This window comes from Triticum aestivum, chromosome 3D (genome assembly GCF_018294505.1).
Source record: "Triticum aestivum cultivar Chinese Spring chromosome 3D, IWGSC CS RefSeq v2.1, whole genome shotgun sequence".
Classification (NCBI taxonomy): domain Eukaryota; kingdom Viridiplantae; phylum Streptophyta; class Magnoliopsida; order Poales; family Poaceae; genus Triticum; species Triticum aestivum.
Window position 1 is genome coordinate 179,734,707 of NC_057802.1, and position 23,783 is coordinate 179,758,489.

Consider the following 23,783-nt stretch of genomic DNA (forward strand, 5'->3'; position numbering starts at 1 on the left):
CGGTCGGATGAGCGCATCGACGGATGAGTGACCGCAAACGGACGGCCGTGCTCGTTTTACCGACGCAAACGAACAAAAACCAAATAAAATCCATATCGTTTGCCGTGGTGCGTTGGTGTTGGCCTTATAGCTGCTTTATATTTCCGCTTTGCCTCATAAGCCTTTCGTATTATATGTTGCTGCGTTTTAGGGAGGGTGTCATAGAGCTGCTCTAAACCATTTTTGTTTAAGTTCGCGTTTTTCACATCCAAATTTGGCCTTTTCTCCGTAAAATTGGATTCTGAAATTGCAAATTGTGGTGGATTAGCCGGCCGAGAGAAGCAGGTGAAAGGCCGAGATATTTCTTTCCCGTAGTCGTCGCCTCACGCTGCCCCTGAGTAGCTCCCGTAGCTCACCGCCCCGTGCGCCATGAGTTGCGCGGCGGTGTGTGCTCCCCCCTCCGGTCTCGGCCGCCACCACGGCTTCTCCTCCTCCCCCTCAACTGTATGCAGGCGACGGGGGAGACCTCCGTACACTATCCGGGCCTGTGCCAACTCCGGCGACGCGGATGACAGCGGCGGAGGGCTCCTACCTCGTATGGTGCTGCACGACTCGCTCGACGCCGCGGGGGTCGTCACCGATCACGCTAGGGCGGCGAGGGAGGGGTTCGCGACGCAGATCGGGAGGCTCACGAGACTCAACGCGGAGACCAGCATCGCCATCAGCCGCGGCGCCGATCTCGCGCGGGCCGCGCTCTGTATCGCGGCCGAGGACGACTCGCTCGTCTCCCACTCCTCCGTGCCGCTCCCCGTCGACGCCTTCATTGCTCGCCTTGACGACCTTTCCACCGGGTTCCTCGCCGCGGGATTCCTCCCGCCCTCTGGAGCGCCGCCCGAGGTCTTCTTCGACCATCTCGACCGCTACCTCTACGTCCACAAGGTAATTTGACAGTCAAGTTGATGCGATCATGTTACATTTTGGGATAAATCGGCATGAATGCCATGGTCACATTTTGGTATCTATTTGAGACTCTGAATATGCAATTTCAAGCCCTTCATTAAATTATGCCAAATCGTGTGTTCCATCTATCAGTTGTACCATCAATTGATGTGCTAGCATGTGACCATGTTGCAATTTTTCATTCAGGGCTTTCGAAGAACAAACGTAGCATCAGATGCTCGGGCTATGTATCTTCACTCGGTATGATTGACCCTAGCTTCTCTGCTTTGTATGTGAGCTCACGTGATTGCCATGTATGTGGTCTATCCATTCTAATGTTGTTTTTGTTGTCTACAATTGGCAGACTTTGACATGCCGATCAGGATCAGCTCTAATGCTTTCGTTGATATATTCAGAGTTGCTAAAGACACTACGGTTATATGGCTTACTAGACTTCGATGAGGAGATCTCCTTTCCACATGATCTCAATGGCCTCCCTAGGGGCTATGACAAACGAAGAAGCAAGTTTTGTGATGAACCAAATATTATGACAGCAAAGTCACTTTTGGTTGAGGTGAGCTTATTTTGATCTTCATTCCAGATGTTCCATTTTCAAACGTCATTTTAAGCTGTGGAAGTATCAGGCAAGAATAACTTTGAGCATTTGCTAAATACTCATTTAATGTTTTTGGGGAAGCATCCTGCAATTGAGAAATCTTAACTGGCTCTGGTTTGCTGAATGGAGATATTTTCATCAGCTTCTTCACTAGCAGCAAAATGGCTACCATATTGGTTTCGGGTTTCAGAACGAGACTTGAGTTCAATCCCTTGGCAACTTTTATATGCAAATACTGTCAAAGGTGTTTCGTAACTTTAGACAATTCATTCTCACGACATTCCGGACTAGCCTAAACAGATTATTTGGTTCTGTTCCATACTTATCCGTATACAAGTCTTCTGTTGAAAAAATAAACTAGAGTTTTGGCAGGCCTTTTCAGTTTTCACCACTTATTGCTTTCTTAGCTTCATACACATTATAAAATACAACTGTAAGTAATTTATTTTCCTTAGGGTCTTTTGTTTCACCCGCTCATGTTTGAGACCCTACAGTTCAGTTACACTCGCAAAGTTATTACGTATCCCCCAAACCAGGTAACATTACATGGTTTTCACCTGATGATTCTGGATTTTACACCCGATTTGTATACCCAGAACCAGAAATTTAGGTGTGACCTCTTAATTGGGTATTTTTCTGAATAATATCTTAACTGGACTTTGATCTGGAACTGTATCCCAACCCTGAATAGCTTGCTCTGGGCGTTGCATGGTTGCTTTTCTCTTAAGATAGTTTGCTTCTTCTCCTAATGTTAGCTATCATGCTTTTGTTTTCTTCTTTTAATGGTGATTTTAGAAGGCTCCAAAAGTTGACATCTGTTGAATGCAATGACATTTGAGCTTACTTTGATAAATCTGTTTTCCAGATTTTACAAACTCTGAAGGGTATGTTTTGGCCGTTCCAGTCTAACCAGTCAAGTAGCTTATTTTTGAATGCTGTTGCTGCAAACCACCATGGCCCTGGTAATGTAGGCGGCAGTCAAGCAAGGTCACATGGCAATATAAGGTTTGTTTTGTGTATAACCTGGTCAGCATACAATTGCTATTGTCATCATACATGATACGAATTATGACACTGGAGTGACGTGATTTTATTTTTACAGTGCCATAGAGATGGCTGCTGCTAAATCTGCTCAACATAGGTTGATGCGTGGAGTATGGACTAATGTGCGCTTTGGTGATATGCGTCGTGCTTTGGCAGGTACAACACTTTTCCGTTTAGTTTCTTGTTAATTTGGAGGTGTATGCAAGGACGACGTGGTGGAACTCGTGGATCTTGTGTTAAAATGATTAGGACAAGTCACCTCATTGATAATTCACAATAGTGCCTTTGATTCTTCTGTTTCTTATTCAAGATATATCCAAACTGTCCACACCTGTACATTCCTTGTTCCCCATCAAGAATTTTGGAAACAGATAGGCCATTGCCTTTCTTTTCCACTGTATTAAGTCCTGGTTTCTCCAAATCTGCATTTTCTAGCAGTCACTGACCAGGTTCATTCGTACCATGCATCTTGATGGCAGCTTGCGAGAGATTGATCCTACTGAATCACAATCCCTGTGAGCTTAGGGACTATGCTGCCCTTCTGTACCACTGTGGCTACTACAAAGATTGCCTGCAGTACTTAACGTCGTACCAAAATGCCATGGTATTTCATCTTCAAATATTGCATTCAGCCATTGTAAATACTACACCGCCTCTAAATGCCACTCTACATCTATTCCTTGCAGGTTGGACAGCCCCGGACCAATCCACTGGAGATGTTGGAGGACGACGCAGTGAACACTCTCACGGCACGAGTAAACCTAATTTTAGCAGAGGATGGCTGGGACAGCCACAAACCTGCCGCAAGTTACTGGACCAAAAATTCTGAGCCATGGTAGACACTCTTGACCGATCAGTGTATATATTTCACTAACTGAGACATGGATGTGCAACAACTTGTACATATAGTACCCTGGACGTTTTCAAGCATTTATGAAATGGGACTAAATTCTGGTGCCGTTCTCACATGTTTGATATGGCAGTTTGCATCTTTCTCGACTTGTGCAGTCAAAACCAATCACGACAAATGTAAACTCGTATCGTTTTTTAGTCTTTTCAGTTATGTTCACCGAACAACTTGTAACCATTGATGTAAACTCGAAAAGTTACCACGGATCACAGTATCGCACTAGCATAAGATTCAAGGAATACTAGTAGTAGTAGATATAATCCAAATACAGTCATAGGGATCGAAGAAAGCCAAACAATATTGTCATTACACAGGATAACCAAACTAATTATGATAATAGTACCATATCACGAATCACTAGTACCACCGGATGAACTCTAATAGAGAAGGAATTGATTAAACCTCAATAATAAAACCTGACTATCTACTAGAAGAGCAAACTGATCACTGAAGCAGCAAGACGAGACCGACACAAAGAGCGGCCATCGCTGCAGCGAGAGCGACGCCGCCGGCAGCAACCGCAGCGGCACCAGACGACGTGCCCGGTGAAGACCCACCGTGCCCGCCGCCAGACCCAGACCCGTCTCCGCCTTGGCCCGGCGCATAGGCGGCCGGACCAGGCGCAGGCGCAGGCTCGGCCGGGTGCACCATGACGCGCACGATGAGCCTCTGGCCCTCCTCGCAGTGCCCCGGCTCACCGCTGATGAAGCAGAAGAAGCCCGGCCTATCGAGACGCACCGTGGTGCTGCCGTCGGCGAACCTGGACAGGGGGTCCGTGGCGTTGCAGGCGTCGAACTCCTCGCGGGAGACGAGGAGCACCGAGTCGTTCTCGTACTTGAAGTCTGGAATCAAAAGAAGATCTAAGTTGCAGGACACACGATCACGCGATGGATCACACACAACACAAGTACGCACGCCGTTGGTGACATGGTAAGGGAAATGGAAGAAATGATGAGATGGGTGGATGACTCACAGAGCTCGTCGGCGACGTGGAAGCGGTTGTTCATGGCCCACCAGCCATAGCTGGTGTTGGCGTCCGGGACGCGCCACCCGCGCGGGCCACCGACGTGGAACACGAGCCCCTGCGCCGGCGTCGTGAGCGCAGGGATGGCGACGAATGCAAGGACGAAGGCCAGCACGGGGAGGAGGAGCACAGGCTTGGAGGAGGAACCGATCATCAGCGCCGCCATGGCCCGCTCGACGACCTCGGATTCAGCGGCCCGGCGGCTGTGCAGCAGGACGCGGAGGAAGGCGGAAGGGACGCCCGCGGCCGTAGGCTGCTGCTCTCTCTCGTTGCTCCGGCCTGGAATGGAATGGCGTGCGCGGCTGTGTATGTGAAGCGCAGGCGCGCGCTCCAGGCGTGTGGTTTTATAGGGGAAGGCCAAGGGAGGCCGGTTAACTTCCCTTTGATGATGGAGGTTTGACCACGCTTTGAATTCCGCTCGCTGCTTCGTGGGGGAGGTGGGCGGGCGTGCCACGGACGTGCTTAATCAAGGAGGGGGACGTGGGATGTGGAGGTGACGAGGCGGTTTAATTTCCGCTGATTACCTTTGATGGAGCCGCGCGCGCTCTTGATTCGATTTGATTTGAAGACGGGGAGTATGTTCAAACGGTTCGGTTGGCTATCGTTTGAATCTTTTCTCCTCGGGTCGGGGAACGTGTGTACGTTTTTCCGTATGTATACTGTGTCTTCCGTAGACGCGTAGGACTCCTATGCTACGAGTGGGTGGTATACCTGGCCATATGTCTACCTGGTTTTCTCCTGTAGCAGAAAACCTAGGCCTGGACCCGGCCCGGCCATCGGGCCTAGATATTAGGCCCAGGCCCGACCCAACAATGAAAAAGCCTGTTGGGCCTTGGGTCGGGCCCCTCCCTAAAACACAAATATTACAAGCCTAAGCTCGGCCCGACCCAGCCATCGGGCCTAGATCTCAGGCCTAGGCCCGGCCTGTGGGCAAGACTGGGCAGGGTCTGGTCGGGTCGGCCGGGCCGGGTATCCCGTGGCCATGTATAGTGGGTGGCCTACGGCAGGTCATGCTGCATGTGGATGAAAGTCAATAGTTTTTCCTTTGAAAAACCAGGAGACCCCAGGGTTTTGAGGGTGGACTTTGTGGCGGCGCCCGTCGATCTCATTTGTGGGGCAACACGGAGACTGATCGGTCTATGGCGACATCCTCTGGTCGAGGAACGGAGGACGGGCCTTTGTCGCCTAGGGCGGCTAGGGCAAAATTAGCGAAGGCTTTAGGAAAACTGAAGATACCTGAGGAGGCCACGTCGCTAGTTCTGGATGATTGCGAAGAGGAAGCTCATGAGAAGTGGATGGTAGTAGCTGAAAAAGTACTTCATTGCCATACCTTCCACATCCAAACGATCTCGAGTGCCCTTCATCCTGCATGGGGTAACCCTAAGGGGCTTCTCTCCTGTTCGTTGGGGGGGGGGGGTAACACGTTCGTTGTTGAATTCACTTCTCAGAGAGGCAGATATCGCGTTTAGGAGGAGTCCCCATGGCGTGCGAGTAAAAATGTAGTGATTCTCTCTGAATTTGATAATTGCATGAGGCCTTCGGAGTTAAGATTTGACAAGCTAGGGTGATCCCTTGGAGAAAGTCGAAAGTTTCCATGCACATGAATTGTTGCAAGACGCGGTGCCGGCTAGCGAGGCCAATCGGGTGTTGGTCCGGACGCGAGCCACGAAGTTGAAAGCTAGAGAAATGAGATCGACGGAAGCGAGCCAGGGCAGAGAGGAGGCCGGCTCCATTCCCGCGTCTGATCGTGCATGCCAAGGTGTGTCGCATGGCCGTGATCGTGGGAGAGGTGGTCGGAAATAGAATGAAAATGGGCCTGGAACCTAGATTCCCTGATCAATGAGAGAGATCATATGGAACATTAGAAGGTTCGGGCAGCTCGATCGTAGAAATCAGTTGCGGGAATTTATGCACGAGGAAAAACTTGACTTCGTGGCATTACAAGAAACGATCAGAGGGTCGGTTTCTAATAGGGAACTTGAAGCGTTAGGAGGGAACACAAAATTTTAATGGGAGTGGGTGCCAGCCCATGGACATCCAGGGGGATATTACTAGGTGTCAACAATCTTTCTTTGGAACTGTTACAGTTTGAGAAGGGCGAATTTTTTGTGGGGGCCCAGGTGACACACAGGAGCAACGGCCTTAGGTGGTTCCTCATGGTGGTGTATGGACCTGCGGATCAAAGAAGATCCGAAGTGTTTCTTAATGTAGTAATTCACGATCATGTACTTATGTAGATGATGATGTGGACTCGGATGACAACTTTTGATGCTTTTGGTATATGAATCGTGAAGCCTTATATTGCTTATATATGTCTCCATGCATGCGTTTTTCTAATACTTTGTTACGTGTTCAAATTTTGGTATTCTCCCTTCTGTAGATGAGGTGGTATGTGGTGTACTCAGGTAGACATCCAAGAGTCTATGATTCATGGAAAGCATGCCATGAACAAGCCAATCGTTACAAAGACAATTGCTACAAAGGGTATGATACTAGAGAGAATGCCGAGCATGCTTACTCCACGTATTTGCTCCAAGTTGGGAGAAATCAGATCGAGTGGAGGTGGATGAAGAACCTCTTTGTCCTACCTGTGATCTTTCTTAGTTTGATGCTTGTGTGGTCCATGTAACACAAATTGGTCACATTGAGGTTTTAGTGACTATTTGAGACTTGTAATGATGCTTTAGTTAGTTTGATGAAGAACTTTAGACTTGTTATGATGCTTAATTAGTTTGATGAACACTTGGAACTTGTTATGCTACTTTGGTTAATTTGATGAAGAACATTGAACTTGTTATGATTCTTGTGCATTGCCTATAATTGGTACTGTCTGCGGACAATTTTTTTCTGTTTGTATGTCTTTTGCTGTAGGGCTGATGCGGAAACAAATAAAACATAACATATGACTTCATCTTTGCCGAGTACACCACTCGGTAAAATGAAATTGCCGAGAACAAAGCTCGGCGAAGAAGCCACGTGTCCTCTGGTAGCATGGTCCGAACTTTGCCAAGTGTAAGGACATGGATCTCGGCAAACATTGGCAGCCAGGGCTTGCCTGGACATGATATCACCGGGTGGGCCCACTCGACAAAACAGTACTCAGCAAAGATAGGGTTTGCCGAGATTTGTCGAGCAAAACTCGGCAAATATTTGAGGCGACGTGCCTCGCTCCTGGGCTTTCAGATTCGCCAAGTACCTGTGTACAGTACTTGACAAAGTCGTCTGCCACGTGGCAGCCGCCGTCTTCGTCCGGCCCGTCAAGTCCCTTTTTTTGCCGTGTCCCCTGTTTAGTGCTCGGCGAAGTCTTTGCCAAGTTCCCGTGTTCTGGTGCTCGACAAAGCCAGCTTTGCCGATAGGGTTCAGGCCGAGTACCCTTAGGCGAGAACTATACTCGACAAACAATATGTCGAGTGTAAAACATCTTTCGCCGAGTTTTTCTAGTACTCGGCAAACTCAGAAATTCCAGTGGTGATGCTATGCCGAATGCGGTGGACGGAGTTAGGGCACAGTGTCGCACTACAGGTGGAGAGACGGCAAGGTCGAACACGGGTGGTAGAGGGGTGGGAGAAGGGTGAAGCTCAGACGAGGTTAGGGAGGAGGAAAATGGAAGTGATGGAGGGTGGAGGCCACAGGGAGCTAATTTGCTAGTTTGGGGGAATACATCCCTAAGCGCACAAGAAAAAAAACGCAGCAGCGCTACATGTCACCGCCATAGACCTCGTTTGAACGTGACAATGCAAGTACCATGCTCATCCTTGGGACACTGGTAGGTGTAGGTGGTGTTGGACTGTTGGTCCTGCTGGATCATTTGAAGTACAACAGTACTAGATGCTTTGCCTCCAGTTGTTGATACTGTTTGTGTAGGTTGTCCGATGTGTCTCTCTGGTAGCATGAGGTTCTTGTTCTTGGCATGACTTCGCTCAGATGACGGCACTGAAATGCACAAGCTGAACATGAAACGCCTTTTGCGTTCCTTCCAGATGGAACGGATCTTCTAACATAGAGAAGGAAAGTCACCGTGATATGCCAACAGCACTAAATTTCAGACACCAGTACATCGCCATGGATTCTGTTCCGTAGATGAAACTGTTTTTGTCAGTGAGATGGCATAGTTGAACCGAACGGTTGTTTATTCTAATCAAACAAATCTATAATCAAACTGGCAAAGTGCATATACTCCATAGCGCATTGCCAAAGGGGTGCAAGCACAACTGTGCTCGCATATGACTATTTCAATCTTACCAGTCAGAAAAATTTACAAGATAACCGTAAATGGAAAACAAACTGGGCTGCTATGTTCTTTTTTTCTGTAAAGGTTCTGTTTGGATCTCAGATAATTCACTGGAAAGAGTTAGTTCCTGCAGGAATCAGGAAATTCCCGTGTTCCTAGCAGGGCCCTAAGTATGAAAGAAAAATTATCTACTTCTGTATTTCTGATGTATACCCCTAAGGGGCCCGGATATTTGACGTCCACATAGATTATAATCCATCATCCCACCTAGGAAGGTTTGCGGTAGCTTCATTGACCCTTTTTACCAGTGTAACCTGCAAGGAGAATAGATCAGGCAATCACAGAAGGATAGTGGTCAAATTTTGTAGATACAAATACTACCCTGATATTAAAAAGGAATAAAGATCCTTGTTAAATTCAACATGATTAATGACTTTTATTGAGAACCAGCATTATCAAGAAGCAATGACTTCAAAACCATCCATTGACCACTGGATGAAAATGCACACACTTTTTCAGTCCATAGATAACAGTGGTGATGCAAGAAACTTTCATTCAAAGTGTCAGGGACATCAACGCAAGGGTTCGCTGTTCTTGAAAGAAGCGCTTAAATAGAAAACATCGCAGAGCATTCCAGCTTCCGATCCCAAGCACAGCTGATGTATGCCAAGACTTACCATGCTAGTGTTAGATGTGTATAGCCCTTTTCGGTTTATCCCCATTGTATAAGGGGTCTCTTGCACTTTACCATACACATGTATATGTATTGGCCTTTGGCCTTCCTGTGAATGCAGTTGCTTTTATCCAACATGGTATCAGATGTTAGGTTCCCCTCTCTCCCGCACGCTGCAACTCCGTGCTAGCTCCTTCCTCGATCCATCCACTACCAGGTCCGGCTCTCCTCGCCGCGCATCCGGCCGTCTTGAGCTGCTGCCCGGTCGCCGCCTTGAGCTGCTCTGTCCAGTCGGCGCCGTCCCGGGCCTGCCTCTTCCCCGCTCTGCAGCCGTGCCCTGCTCTGTCCAGCCGCGAGCGGCGCCGTCCCGGGCTCCTCAACGCCCGGCCGCCGTTGCCCCTAGTCCGGCCGGCCCGCGTCGTTCATGGTCCAACCGGCTCTTGCCGCCAGTTCCGCTGAAGCTGCTTCCTCGAGCGCTTCAGCAGCGAGCGAGCCAGGCTCGTTCCTGATTCGGGGCTCCTCGCTCGAGCGCTGCTGCCTCGAGCGCTCTGGCCGCGAGCGCCCCCCCCCCCCCCCCCCCCCCGCTCTATCCCGCTTCGGGCTCAATCCCGATCTCGGTCCGAATACTGTTCGGGCCCCCTCGCTCCGGATACAGTTCAGGAGTCCGTTGACTTCAAAAAAAAAAGGATAAGAAGAAGAGAAGAGTGACTACCTCATGTCCTCTTCGGGCTATGCCGCTGTTCCTCGGTGCTCGGTGATTTTCGATGGCACCAACTATGCCGAGTTTGCGGGCTTCATGCGTATTCACATGCGCGGTCTTCTGCTGTGGGGAGTTCTCTCTGGCGAGGTACCCTGTCCGCCCTGCCCTGTTGCTCCGGTGGCTCCTGTTCCGCCAGTACCACCGGTGCTTGCTGCTGAGGCTTCTCAGGCTGATCGGGATGCAGCCAAGACTCTTGATGCTGCTGCCGTTGCTGCCTACGATCAGCAGGTATCTGCATATTCCGATGCTCTTTCTGTCTACCGGGATGATCTGTATGCTTACACTCAGTGGTGCAATGATGATGCTCGTGCTGCTGCTGTTCTCACTACGAGTGTCCTCCCTCAGTTTGCTTCGGAGTTCATGGGCCTCGGCACTGTTGCAGCGATGTGGTCTTATCTTTGTCAGCGCTATCAGCCTCTGGTGATGCTCTATAACTCTCTGTAGTGCGTCAGGAGCATGCTCTTCAGCAGGGTGACTCGTCAGTTGATGAGTTCTACTCACAGTGCTCTGCCATCTGGCGTCAGCTTGATTCACTGCGGACAGTTGTTTGTGGCACTTGCCGTTGTTGCCAGACTACAAGGTCTGACTTGGAGTTTCAGAGGGTTCATGAGTTCTTATCTCGCCTCCGGTCTGAGTTTGAGCCTCGCCGTGCTCACTTGCTTGCTCGTGGTCGTGTCCCTATTTCGGAGGTGCTTGCAGAGCTTCGTGCTGAGGAGACACGTCTCCGTTCTGCTGGTCTGCTTGTGGTTCCTACTGTTCTTGCTTCCCGAGCTCCTGTGTCTTCTGCTCCACCGCTCCTGCCCACACCTCCAGGGGGGGCGGGTCACCCTCCTTCAGGAGAGGGTCGGTCGCGCTCGCACACTTTCTGTGGCTACTGCAACCGGCCAGGTCACCCAGAGTCAGATTGTCACAAGAAGCGAAGAGACCTGAAGCGCTCTTCTTCCAGTGGGACTCGTGCGCCTTCCTCGACTTCGTCACTCACTGACCAGGATATTATGCGTTTCAAGCACATGTTAGCTTCATCTGGTTCTTCCTCGACGGGTTCTGTTGCCGCTGTGACAGCCACCACCACTCCGCCCCCGTCGGAGCCTACTCAGTCAGGTACATCCTCGTGGGTTCTGGATTCTGGAGCTTCTTTTCATATGTCTTCTGATTCTTCTGCTTTATCTTCTCTTCGACCACTTGATTCACCTGTTAATGTTCTTACTGCCGATGGCACATCTCTTCCTGTTGCTAGTCGTGGTATTCTTTCCACTCCATCTTTTTCTGTTCCGAGTGTTTCACATGTTCCTCGCCTTACCATGAATCTTTTTTCCGCTGCCCAACTTACTGATTCTGGTTGTCGTGTCATTCTTGATACCGACTCTTGCTCCGTTCAGGATCATCGCACCAAGGCTTTGGTTGGTGCTGGCCCTCGGCACCGTGAGTCAGAGGGCCTTTGGGAGGTTGACTGGCTTTGTGTTCCTTCCGCTGCCACCACTTCTGCCAGCTCTCATGCTCTTGCTGCCTCTTCGTCTGCGTCCTTCCAGCAGTGGCATCATCGCCTTGGTCACATCTGTGGCTCTCGCTTGTCTTCTTTAGTTCGTCAGGGCCTCTTAGGGTCTGTATCTGGAGATGTCTCCTTACATTGTAATGGTTGCAGACTTGGCAAACAGACTCAGTTACCTTATCCTACTAGTGAGTCTGTATCTCAGCGTCCTTTTGACTTAGTTCATTCTGATGTCTGGGGTCCCGCTCCCTTTGATTCGAAAGGTGGTCATCGGTACTATGTTTTGTTTATTGATGATTTCTCTCGCTACACTTGGCTCTACTTCATGAAATCTCATAGCGAGGTTCTCCCTATATACAAACGTTTTGCTGCCATGGTTCACACCCAGTTTGCCACGCCCATTCGTACTTTTCGTGCTGACTCCGCTGGAGAGTATATCTCTCAGCTGTTGCGTGGTTTTCTCCCGGAATAGGGTACTCTTGCCCAGTTCTCTTGTCCTGGTGCTCATGCTCAGAATGGCGTTGCCGAACGAAAGCATCGTCATTTGCTTGAGACGGCTCGTGCGCTGATGATTGTTGCTTCCCTTCCACCCCATTTTTGGGCTGAGGCTATTTCCGCATCCACCTATCTCATCAACATTCAGCCATCGACTGCTCTGCAGGGTGGTATTCCTATGGAGTACCTCACTGGTCGCTCTCCTGACTACTCGGCTCTTCGTATGTTTGGATGCGTGTGCTATGTTCTTCTTGCCCCCCGAGAACGCACCAAACTGACTGCTCAGTCGGTTGAGTGTGTTTTCCTTGGCTACAGTGATGAGCACAAGGGCTATCGATGTTGGGATCCTGTGGGTCGTCGCTTGCGCATCTCGCGTGATGTGACTTTTGACGAGTCTCGTTCTTACTACCCACGTTCTTCTTCCTCGAGTTTCTCTGTGGACGACCTTTCTTTCCTTCTCCTTCCCGATACACCCTGCTATGTGCCTCATGTGTCACCTCTTCCTCCGGCACCTCTCTTTCCTTCTCATTCACCACCGACCCCGCCTTCTCCATCCTCCTCCTCCACCTCTTCACCATCATCTCCAGTCCGTAGCCCTCTCTCACCGTTTCCTCTCCACTATACTCGTCGATCTCATATTGAGGATGTCTCCTCTGACGAGCCTTCCACCTCTGGTGCACCTCCTCTCACGCCTCCCCCGGTTCACAACCTCCGTGCTCGGCCTCGCCCCCCGCCTGATCGCTACTCCCCTGATCGGTACGGTCTCTCTGTTATTGCTGAGCCCACTTCCTATCGAACTGCCATGACTCAGCCTGAGTGGCAGCTTGCGATGGCCGAAGAGCTTGCTGCTCTTGAGCGCTCTGGCACATGGGATCTGGTTCCCCTTCCTTCTGGTGTCCGTCCCATCACCTGCAAGTGGGTCTACAAGATTAAGACTCGCTCCGATGGTTCTCTTGAGCGCTACAAAGCTCGTCTTGTGGCCCGTGGTTTTCAGCAGGAGCAGGGGCGCGATTATGATGAGACATTCGCTCCTGTGGCCCACATGACCACTGTCCGCACTCTTCTTGCTGTGGCCTCTGTTCGTCAGTGGTCTATCTCTCAACTTGATGTTCAGAATGCTTTTCTCAATGGCGAGTTGCGTGAGGAGGTTTATATGCAGCCACCACCGGGGTACTATGCTCCTGATGGTATGGTCTGTAGGCTTCGCCGCTCCCTCTATGGTCTCAAACAGGCCCCTCGCGCCTGGTTTGAGCGCTTCGCCTCTGTAGTGACTGCCGATGGTTTCTTGCCCAGTGATCATGATCCCGCATTGTTTGTTCACACGTCTCCTCGTGGTCGGACTCTTCTCCTTCTCTATGTTGATGACATGGTCATCACTGGTGACAACTCTGATTACATTGCCTTTGTTAAGGCTCGCCTTCTCGACCAGTTTCTCATGACTGATCTTGGTCCACTTCACTATTTTCTTGGGATTGAGATCTCCTCCACCTCTGATGGCTTCTACATCTCCCAAGAAAAATATATTCAGGATCTTCTTGCTCGCGCTGCTCTAGGTGATGAGCGCACAGTTGTGACTCCCATGGAGCTCAACGTTCAGCTTCGTGCCTCTGATGGTGACCCTCTTCCTAATCCCACTCGCTATCGTCACCTTGTTGGCAGTCTTGTCTATCTTGCTGTTACGCGTCCTGACATCTCCTATCCTGTCCACATTCTGAGTCAGTTCGTTTAAGCCCCCACCTCTGTCCACTATAGTCATCTCCTCCGTGTTCTACGATATGTTCGTGGCACGATCTCTCAGCGCCTTTTCTTTCCCCGCTCCAGCTCTCTTGAGCTCCAGGCCTACTCTGATGCTACCTGGGCTAGTGATCCCTCTGATCGACGCTCACTGTCTGCTTATTGTGTCTTTCTTGGTGGCTCTCTTATTGCCTGGAAGACAAAGAAACAGACTGCAGTTTCTCGCTCGAGTACAGAGGCTGAGTTGCGAGCCATGGCTATGCTGACGGCTGAGGTGATCTGGTTACGGTGGCTACTTGAGGATTTTGGTGTGTCTGCTACTACCTCGACTCCCTTATTGTTAGACAGTACTGGTGCTATCAGTATCGCGCGTGACCCGGTGAAGCATGAGCTCACCAAGCACATCGGTGTGGATGCCCACTTTGTGCGTGCTGCTGTGCAGGATCAGACTCTTGCTCTTCACTATGTGCCCTCTGAGTTACAGTTGGCGGACTTCTTCACGAAGGCACAGACTCGAGCGCAACATAGTTTTCTTCTCTCCAAACTCAGTGTTGTCGATCCACCATGAGTTTGAGGGGGGGTGTTAGATGTGTATAGCCCTTTTCGGTTTATCCCCATTGTATAAGGGGTCTCTTGCACTTTACCATACACATGTATATGTATTGGCCTTTGGCCCTCCTGTGAATGCAGTTGCTGTTTATCCAACAGCTAGCAATCATATTCATCTCAACTAATCAAATTACGCCAGTTTCAGTGGTCACTTTTAAAAGTTCCAAATCCCAGTCTTAGAAACATTTTCGGCTTGATATAGGAAAATTATATGGCTAACACACAGTTACCAACTCGTATTAAGCTAATCATCATAGCATGTAGTAAAACAGCAGCAGTAAATAAAATTCCTTCACTGTATTAATCTGTTACCTAAACTTATTCAAATCAAATAGAAGATGAATGCAATAATATGAAACTCTACTTATTTTTTTGTAAACGTTTAACACATAAACAATAACTCCATATCTTAAAAATCATAATAAACTTGTCGCGTAATTTTCCAATTTATTCGCTGCTAAACGTACCACGCTTTCTGGCACTCCTGGAGGGGGCAATGTAAGATTTCTTGGTGGTGGCCTATCTTGGTATGATCTCTTGTCAAATCTCCACTCACCAATTTTTCCATATGTCAGTACGCCCTGAAATTGTTTGCCAGGATATTGTCAAATACCTTGTGGTATGGCCAGAAGACCGACCGAATAGCCTTATGTTTAGTAACATAATAGAGAGAAAATAACGGGGCCTTTACTTTCTACCCTCAGTCATATTCATTTCATATGAATATGAGATCTATAAAAAAGAATCGAACTTATGAATAGTAGGCCCCAATAAATACCTTGAGTGTATAGTCACATCCATAGGTGAAGTGGATAATAAATGTATTGTCGAGCTTCTTATCAAATGGTGGCTGCATTTTTAAGGGGTGTCAGTAATAGCTCTAATCATGTCAATCAAGCACGTCGCTTTTAGTGCGCAAGTATATTGTCGTCAGAAAATCAGAAACAGCTTCAGCACCTGGATCATGAAATCTTTACGAAGGATATGTTGAACCCCATGCAATGCACTGGCAACAGCATATGCATACCTAGAAGCCAAAGAAAAATAACAAAAAACTGGATTAATAACAACGTAACAATGAGAAAATGCATTTATCAAATCACACACAACAAAAGATAATTCTGACATTTCCAAAACCCATCCAAAAGCCTTATCAGTCTCTTGATCCTCTTTCATTTGTAGTGATACATTCATCCATGTGGGAGCAATCTTCTCAAGCAGTGTCTATTCTTTCCTCATATAACGAGAGATTAAGTTAGATTCAGTAAAATGACTAACCAAAACGGTAACTGAAACACAAATCATGCAACACCAAATAAATGGAATGGAGCTTCATTCATCCATGAGACTGCAGTCTATAGAGCGCCAAGTTAACAACAGTGAATTACCTTCTTAATTATTACAGGGGAATTCCCGATAGGGTCAACATTTGTGATTGGACCCCTTTCTTCAGGATAGTATTTCCTGATAATTTTTTCATGTTCGGATGGTGTGATGTAAAAGAAGGGGAATGCTGCTGGATCATTGTCAAAAGCTAAATTTGGTAAAGGTTTCACAAATATATGATCTGGTTCTGCCATCAGTATGTACCTGTGACATTCAAGCAGAACAGAACAGTTATAAACACATGGAGGGAGAGAGAGAGAGAGAGAGAGAGAGAGAGAGATCCATGTTATGTACTACTTTACTTTAGTGATCTAAACGCTCTTATATTTCTTTACAGAGGGAGTAGGCATGAGTGTGCCTAAATATCTGTCCCATCTTACATCCAAACACCAGCAACATCTTTTCTTGTTTCGCTTATTTTTGGTTAATCATGGATGTCTGGATGTCAAATCATAAAGTACCTTGTGGAAGATTAAAAGTTAAAACCATACTGATAGTATCGAAACCAAAGGGCACAGCAGTCTTTACTTACTCTTCTTCAATCTTTGCCTGCTGCAGCCATTGTACAAATGCCCATGGCCTGTTTAGGACGATATAGCCCTGCAATGCAGACAGTATCATAATCAAACCGACGGAGCATTTCAAAACTGATGTTGCTTCCCCCAGTAACTGTAACTGGGTGTACATGAACGAAGGAAATAAAGTTCAAACTGACAGGGCAAATACAGTGCTCAAGGGAAGGCAAGAAAGCAGGACTTGGTCAGAGAGCGGGTGGCGAGTTACGGCATAAAGGTATTCACAAGTGCAGACAAAATTAGACATGCGAAATTCATGACCTTTAACAGCAACCTAACAGAGACTTGTTAATGAAATAATAATCACTTGATTTTGCAGCTGCAAGTTGGAGCCGAAGCACCGATTTTCGTTTTATCTCGTCTTAAAATTCCAAAGACATTGCCCATCTGCACACGTAGCCCCCACAACGCCCCACGTTGCACAGCAAACAGACAGACAAACAAACAAACCGAAACAGAGAGCGAGGAGGAGACCAAAAAAACAGTCAGTCGTGGCGTACTTACACGGTCCTTGCCGGCGGGGAGGGGGCTGACGACGAATGTGGGGATCTCGTCCATGAGGCCGTCGGGCTTCCCCGAGTGCAGCACGCGGGTGAAGCCGCCCATGTCGGCGCCCTCCGGCCGCGCCTGCATCCGCTTGTACCAGAAGTACATCACCCGGCACTGCCACCTGCTGTACGGGGCGTCCGTGGCCGTGAGCGCCACGTGGAACGGCCGCCTCTGGCCCCTCGCGCCGCCCGCCGCCCGCATCCACTCTGGCATCCGCACCACCGGGTCCCTCGCTCCCGTCCCGACCCCCGTAGTTCCTCCTCCTCCGTTGCCGCCGCCTCGGAGCACCATGGCGAGCACGCTGTACGAGATCAGGAAGGCGAACACCCCGACCGCCAGCAGCAGCAGCGCCGACGCAACCGGGCCGCGGCCCCCTCCGCCCGCGGCCTTCCTCGCCGGCGCGTGCATCGCTCTCTGGAGATTCTTTCTCTCGCCGCTCGGTGGGTTTGGAATCAGTGGGTAGGGGTTTTGCCTTTTGGGATCGATCGGGGACGGGAGGGAGAAGCGGAGAAGGATGGAAAAGAAAGAAAGTGCTCGGTCGGGACTTGCGAGGGAAGCGAGGTAGCCATTCTCGGGAATAACAAATTAAGAAAGAACAAATGGCATCGCCGTAATTGATGCGCCGCCCAGCGAGAAGCGGGGGTGTTCTGGATGTCATGTCAAACCCCACTGTCAGGTGGACCCACCGTGTCTGTCGAAGGTGGGGCCATGAGGTCGGTGACGAGGAGGAACGTGTGCGCGGGTGGAGAAGGGGAAAACGTCGTCTGTGCGCTGCGTCAACTGTGTATGTGCGCTCTCCGCGCGGCGGGTTGACTTGACCCCAACTGCAGATGTGGGCCCACATGTACCTTCTACATTTTTTTTGAGGGGTCACATGTACCTTCTACAGCGATCGACGAGGGGAATATTGCTCTACGTGGGCCCGTTGCTTGTCTCGTTCATCGGAAGGCATGCTACTGCTCATCAGAATTTACGCAAGCAAATGGATCGATTTTCATTACTCTCCCTCTAATTCATATTAATTGTCGTTGATTTATTATAAAATTTCTTTTAGTATTTATGTTAATTATTGCTGATTTTTTACAAAGGTGCACTTCTTTTTGCTATGGAAAACATCTCTAAACAAGTCTTTCAAAAAAGTTAGTACTACTAGCATATTTTGCACTCAAAGTAGCGGACACTGTTTAGAGCATCTACAGCCGGCAACTCAAACATCCGGACGGACGGGTCGGTCATTGACCGATAAAAAAAAACAATACAACGGGCATCTCGGACGAGCCTCAAACGTTAGGCTGGCCGGAACCACTCATATTCAGCCCAAACATAGGGCAGGTAAGGGAATGCCCGGGCGCGTCTGGGCACGTCCGCCACGTCGGACCCGACAGGTCTACCCCACCATAAATTGCATCAAATCCATCAAACTCTTTCGCCTCCTCCTGCCTCCATCCAACCTTTCCCGCGTCCGAGCCCTCACCGTCCGCCACCCTTGCTCCCCATCCTCACCGTCGGTCCCGACCCACCGCCCTAGATGTCCTCCAGCCCGTCCATGACTGTCGCGACAGAGGTTGCGTCCACCTCATCATTTGCTACTTGTGAGCTGCGTTGGGATTTTCCCCCAAAGAGAAGGGAGATGCAGTACAGTAGAGATAATTATTTCCCTCAGTAAGAACCAAGGTTTATTGAACCAATAGGAGAATCACGCAAAGCCTCGTGAACAGCAGCTGCGCACACAAAAGCAAATACTTGTACCCAATGCGGGCAAGAGGGTTGTCAATCCCCTTAAACTCGTTACTTGCAAGCATCAAATCTTGTATAGGTAGATGAATAAATTGAAGACAAAATAAAAAATTGCAACAAAGGAATTTAGTTTTTATAATTGATTAAGGTTGACCCCGGGGACCATAGTTTTCACTGTGGGACAACAAATTACTGTTGAACAATTGATACAAAAAGCATAGTTATGACGATATCCAAGGCAATGATCATGTATATAGGCATCACGTTCGAGACAAGTAGACCGACTCCTGCCTACATCTACTACTATTACTCCACCAATCGACCGCTATCCAGCATGCATCTATGGTATTAAGTTCATAAAAAGGAGTAACGCCTTAAATAAGATGACATTATGTACACAAAGTAAACCCAATCAATATGAATAACCCCCATCGTTTTACCCTTAATGGCAACAATACAAATATGTGTCTTATCCCCTTCTGTCATTGGATATATAGCACCGCCAGATTGAACCCATCAGAAAGCACCTCTCCCACTGAAGATAAATCAATCTAGTTAGCCAAACCAAACGGGTAGATCGGAGAGAAATACAAAACTATAACAATCATGCATAATAAAGTTAAGAAAATACTCAATTACTTCGCATGAATATTCAGATCATAAACCCACAATTCATCGGATCCCAATAAACACACTGCGAAAGAAGATTACATCGGATAGAACTCCAAGAACATCGAGGAGAACATGGTATTGAATATCAAAGAGAGAGAAGAAGCCATCTAGCTACTAGCTATGGACCCGTAGGTCTGTGCTGAACTATTCATGCATCATCGGAAGGCAACAAGGACGATGTAGAAGCCCTCCGTGATCGATTCCCCTTCCGGCAGAGTACCGGAAAAAGCCTCCAGATGGGTTCACGCAAGAACAGAAGCTTGCAGCGGCGGAAAAAGTGTTTGAGGTGGCTCTATGTTGGTTTGGGAATATTTGGGAATTTATAGAAGTGAAATTAGGTCGAATTTATAAAAGTGTTTGAGGTGCGCCCCTTGAGCTTGTGGCTCTCTCGTATCTCGTCTGGTCTCCTCCCGAAGCTTCGAGGGTCCCTTTTGGTCCAGAAAAATTAATCCAAAGATTTTTTTTCGTTTGGACTTCGTTTGATATTGATTTTTTGAACAGCCAAAAACAAGCAAAAAAGAAACAACTGGCACTGGGCACTAGGTTAATAGGTTAGTCCCAAAAATGATATAAACTAGCATATAAATGCATATAAAGCATCCAAGATTGATAATATAATAGCATGGAACAATCAAAAAATTATAGATACGTTGGAGAGTATCATCCTTCGGCGTCCCGTCCTTGGCTTTATCATGCAAGCCGGAGGACATCTCCCGAAGGAACCGGCGGCAGGGGCTGCGAGAAAGGGAAGCGGTGGCGGCGCAGGGAGCATATGCGTACATGGACGAGCAACTGTCCTCCCCCTGCGCCCAGAACCCCGCACCCCATCCATCCCACCGTTGACAAGGGTTGCGTCGTCGAATTAGGTTAGGACATAAAGAGGATCTAACGGCCGGTTGGAGCACTACTAGAGCTTTACGCCCACAAAGATGCCGCCAGTGGACGTCTGTCACTCGCCGCATCTCGTTCGGGCGTGGAGAAGTACGGGCACCGGCGGTGCCCGGGCTTCCCATGACTTGTTCGATGAAATGACACGGCAAAACTCGGTATGTTTTAGTTGCTCCTATCCGATCAAATTTGCATATGCCATGTTCAATGTTTTCAATAGACCTCTAGTTCATTTCGGACATGATGAATACTTGCAAACAATGATCATTTAGGAGTTGATCATGTCGGACATGATCAATGATAATCAAGATCCAACCCAAATGGACTAAGAATTGGGGGATCCAACTTGCCCTTCATTTGAAGTTGGGACAACATCAAATCTCAATCCGAGCAAGAAAAGAAACAAAAGACGGCAAAGGCAACATGGCAGAGCAGGAGGGCAGGACGCAAGAATAGTGGAGGGGCAGGACGCAAGAATAGCGGAGGAGCAGGCGGCATGGATGGCGCCCGACGAGTGATCCGACACGGTCGGACATTGATTTCATTTTGGCATTTCCGCATTGTTGAAGTATGGTTTGTTTTGTTTTGTCCTATTTGTTTCGAACTGTTGAATTGGGATGATTTTCGTATTTGAGATGTGTGGATGTGCGGTAGCCCAAATGAGGGGTTGCCCGGCGCTGTCCGCGAACGCACCCGCGGGCGTATAGGGGGGCGGATTTGCCAAGTTCGATGTAGATGCTCTTAGGCAAATGAAACTTGAGTTAAATGCATGGACGGTTGATGTCTACTACGCAACCTTCTTCTTGTAGACGTTGTTGGGCCTCCAAGTGTAGAGGTTTGTAGGACAGTAGCAAATTTCCCTCAAGTGGATGACCTAAGGTTTATCAATCCATGGGAGGCGTAGGATGAAGATGGTCTCTCTCAAACAACCCTGCAACCAAATAACAAAGAGTCTCTTGTGTCCCCAACACACCCAATACAATGGTAAATTATATAAGTGCACTAGTTCGGCGAAGAGATGGTGATACAAGTGCAATATGGATGGTAGATATAGGTTTTTGTAATCTGAAAATATAAAAACAGCAAGGTAACTAATGATAAAAGTGAGCACAAACGGTATTGCAATGCTAGGAAACAAGGCCTAGGGTTCATACTTTCACTAGTGCAAGTTCTCTCAACAATAATAACATAATTGGATCATATAACTATCCCTCAACATGCAACAAAGAGTCACTCCAAAGTCACTAATAGCGGAGAACAAACAAAGAGATTATGGTAGGGTACGAAACCACCTCAAAGTTATTCTTTCGGATCGATCTATTCAAGAGTCCGTAGTAAAATAACACAAAGCTATTCTTTCCGTTCGATCTATCATAGAGTTCCTACTAGAATAACACCTTAAGACACAAATCAACCAAAACCCTAATGTCACCTAGATACTCCAATGTCACCTCAAGTATCCGTGGGTATGATTATACGATATGCATCACACAATCTCAGATTCATCTATTCAAACCAACACAAAGTACTTCAAAGAGTGCCCCAAAGTTTCTACCGGAGAGTCAAGACGAAAACATGTGCCAACCCCTATGCATAGGTTCATGGGCGGAACCCGCAAGTTGATCACCAAAACATACATCAAGTGAATCACGTGAATATCCCATTGTCACCACAGATAAGCACGGCAAGACATACATCAAGTGTTCTCAAATCTTTAAAGACTCAATCCGATAAGATAACTTCAAAGGGAAAACTCAATCCATTACAAGAGAGTAGAGGGGGAGAAACATCATAAGATCCAACTATAATAGCAAAGCTCGCGATACATCAAGATCGTATCACCTCAAGAACACAAGAGAGAGAGAGAGAGAGAGATCAAACACATAGCTATTGGTACATACCCTCATCCCCGAGGGTGAACTACCCCCTCCTCATCATGGGGAGCGCCGGGATGATGAAGATGGCCACCGGTGAGGGATCCCCCCCTCCGGCAGGGTGCCGGAACAGGGTCCCGATTGGTTTTTGATGGCTACAGAGGCTTGCAGCGGCGGAACTCCCGATATATTCTGTTCCCCCATGTTTTTAGGGTATATGGATATATATAGGCGAAAGAAGTCGGTAAGGGGAGCCACGAGGGGCCCATGAGGGTGGAGGGCACGCCCAGGGGGGTGGGCGCCCCCCCTGCCTCGTGCCTTCCTTGTTGCTTCCCTTACGTATACTCCAAGTCTTCTGGATTGCTTCTGTTCCAAAAATAACTCTCCCGAAGGTTTCATTCCGTTTGGACTCCGTTTGATATTCCTTTTTTGCGAAACACTGAAACAAGCGAAAACAGAAACTGGCACTGGGCTCTGGGTTAATAGGTTAGTCCCAAAAATAATATAGAAGTGTTTAGTAAAGCCCATAAACATCCAAAACAAATAATATAATAGCATGAATACTTCATAAATGATAGATACGTTGGAGACGTATCAGCATCCCCAAGCTTAATTCCTGCTCGTCCTCGAGTAGGTAAATGATAAAAGAAATAATTTATGAAGTGTGAATGCTAGCAGGTGCACAAGTTTGATCAATGATAATTTCAATCACCTTTTCTAGCATCATTATATGTCATAACAGTAGCTCAACTCATAGAACTTTTCATGATCAAGTAACAAGCTATTCACATGTTAAAGTATAGATCATAAACTTTCTTGAAAACTAACAAACTATGTTCTCAGTCATCAAACAATTGCAATTCATCTTATTTTCAGGAAGAGTCTATGTCAGAGCTTTGATTCAGCAAACTTCACATACTCAACTATCATTTAGTCTTCCATGATTGCTACCACTCAAAGCATATTTTTTGAACAAATAGTATTCATCGAACACAGAGAAAGATAGGGGCTTAATGTTTCGCCTCCCAACCTTTTACCTCAAGGGTAATGTCAACAATAATAATTCATGCTCAAATATATTTGAATGGCCATATATGCTTAGATTTTTCCATCACATGATGCTTGCCAACTAAAGAGTAGGTTGGAATGAGAAGGAATACTATTGACTCTTGTGTAAAAGTAAAAGATAGGCCCTTCGTAGAGGGAAGCAGGGATTTGCAGAGGTGCCAGAGCTCGAAGCTAAAACAGAGATGAAAATAATTTTGAGAGGTATGCTTTCATTGTCAACATAACGACCAAGAGTTCCCAATATCTTCCATACTACATACATTATAGGCGGTTCCCACGCAGAAAGGTAAATTTTTTACTACCCCTCCACCAACATTCACACTCCACGGCTTGTCCGAAACAATGGGTGCCGTCCAACTATCAACATTCCTGGGGGAGTTTTGTTTAAATTATTTGTGAATTTGTTTTTGATCTTTTGATCATAGGACTGGGCATCCCAGATACCAGCCATTTTCTCGTGAATGATGAGCGGAGTCCACTCATCATGAGAATAACCCACCTAGCATGGAAGATACTGACAGCCCCTAGTCA

General features: G+C 47.8%; 3 protein-coding genes across 4 annotated transcripts; 1 reads left to right on the plus strand and 2 right to left on the minus strand.

Annotated features, from left to right (window-relative positions):
* Positions 1–313: 313 nt before the first annotated feature.
* On the plus strand, positions 314–3,536 carry LOC123078160 (uncharacterized). Its single transcript, XM_044500562.1, has 7 exons — positions 314–918; positions 1,126–1,179; positions 1,283–1,492; positions 2,400–2,539; positions 2,637–2,734; positions 3,058–3,182; positions 3,265–3,536. The coding sequence occupies exons 1-7, from the start codon at positions 409–411 to the stop codon at positions 3,415–3,417; spliced, it is 1,290 nt and encodes a 429-aa protein (XP_044356497.1). The 5' UTR covers positions 314–408; the 3' UTR covers positions 3,418–3,536.
* Positions 3,537–3,764: 228 nt separating this feature from the next.
* Positions 3,765–4,910, minus strand: LOC123078161 (early nodulin-like protein 1). The gene is made up of 2 exons (XM_044500563.1): positions 4,462–4,910; positions 3,765–4,330 (listed from the first exon to the last, which is right to left on the minus strand). Exons 1-2 carry the CDS (start codon positions 4,676–4,678, stop codon positions 3,933–3,935), a joined length of 615 nt encoding a protein of 204 aa, XP_044356498.1. The 5' UTR covers positions 4,679–4,910; the 3' UTR covers positions 3,765–3,932.
* Positions 4,911–8,700: 3,790 nt separating this feature from the next.
* LOC123078162 (hydroxyproline O-arabinosyltransferase 3) lies at positions 8,701–17,588 on the minus strand. 2 transcript variants are annotated; one of them, XM_044500566.1, is made up of 8 exons: positions 16,969–17,581; positions 16,422–16,489; positions 15,892–16,093; positions 15,630–15,727; positions 15,461–15,530; positions 15,282–15,353; positions 14,971–15,084; positions 8,701–9,057 (listed from the first exon to the last, which is right to left on the minus strand). In XM_044500566.1, exons 1-8 carry the CDS (start codon positions 17,419–17,421, stop codon positions 8,992–8,994), a joined length of 1,143 nt encoding a protein of 380 aa, XP_044356501.1. In that variant the 5' UTR covers positions 17,422–17,581; the 3' UTR covers positions 8,701–8,991. The 2 variants fall into 2 exon arrangements, with proteins under 2 accessions (XP_044356501.1, XP_044356500.1); XM_044500565.1 differs by having other exon boundaries at positions 15,461–15,727; positions 16,969–17,588.
* Between the last annotated feature and the right edge of the window lie 6,195 nt (positions 17,589–23,783).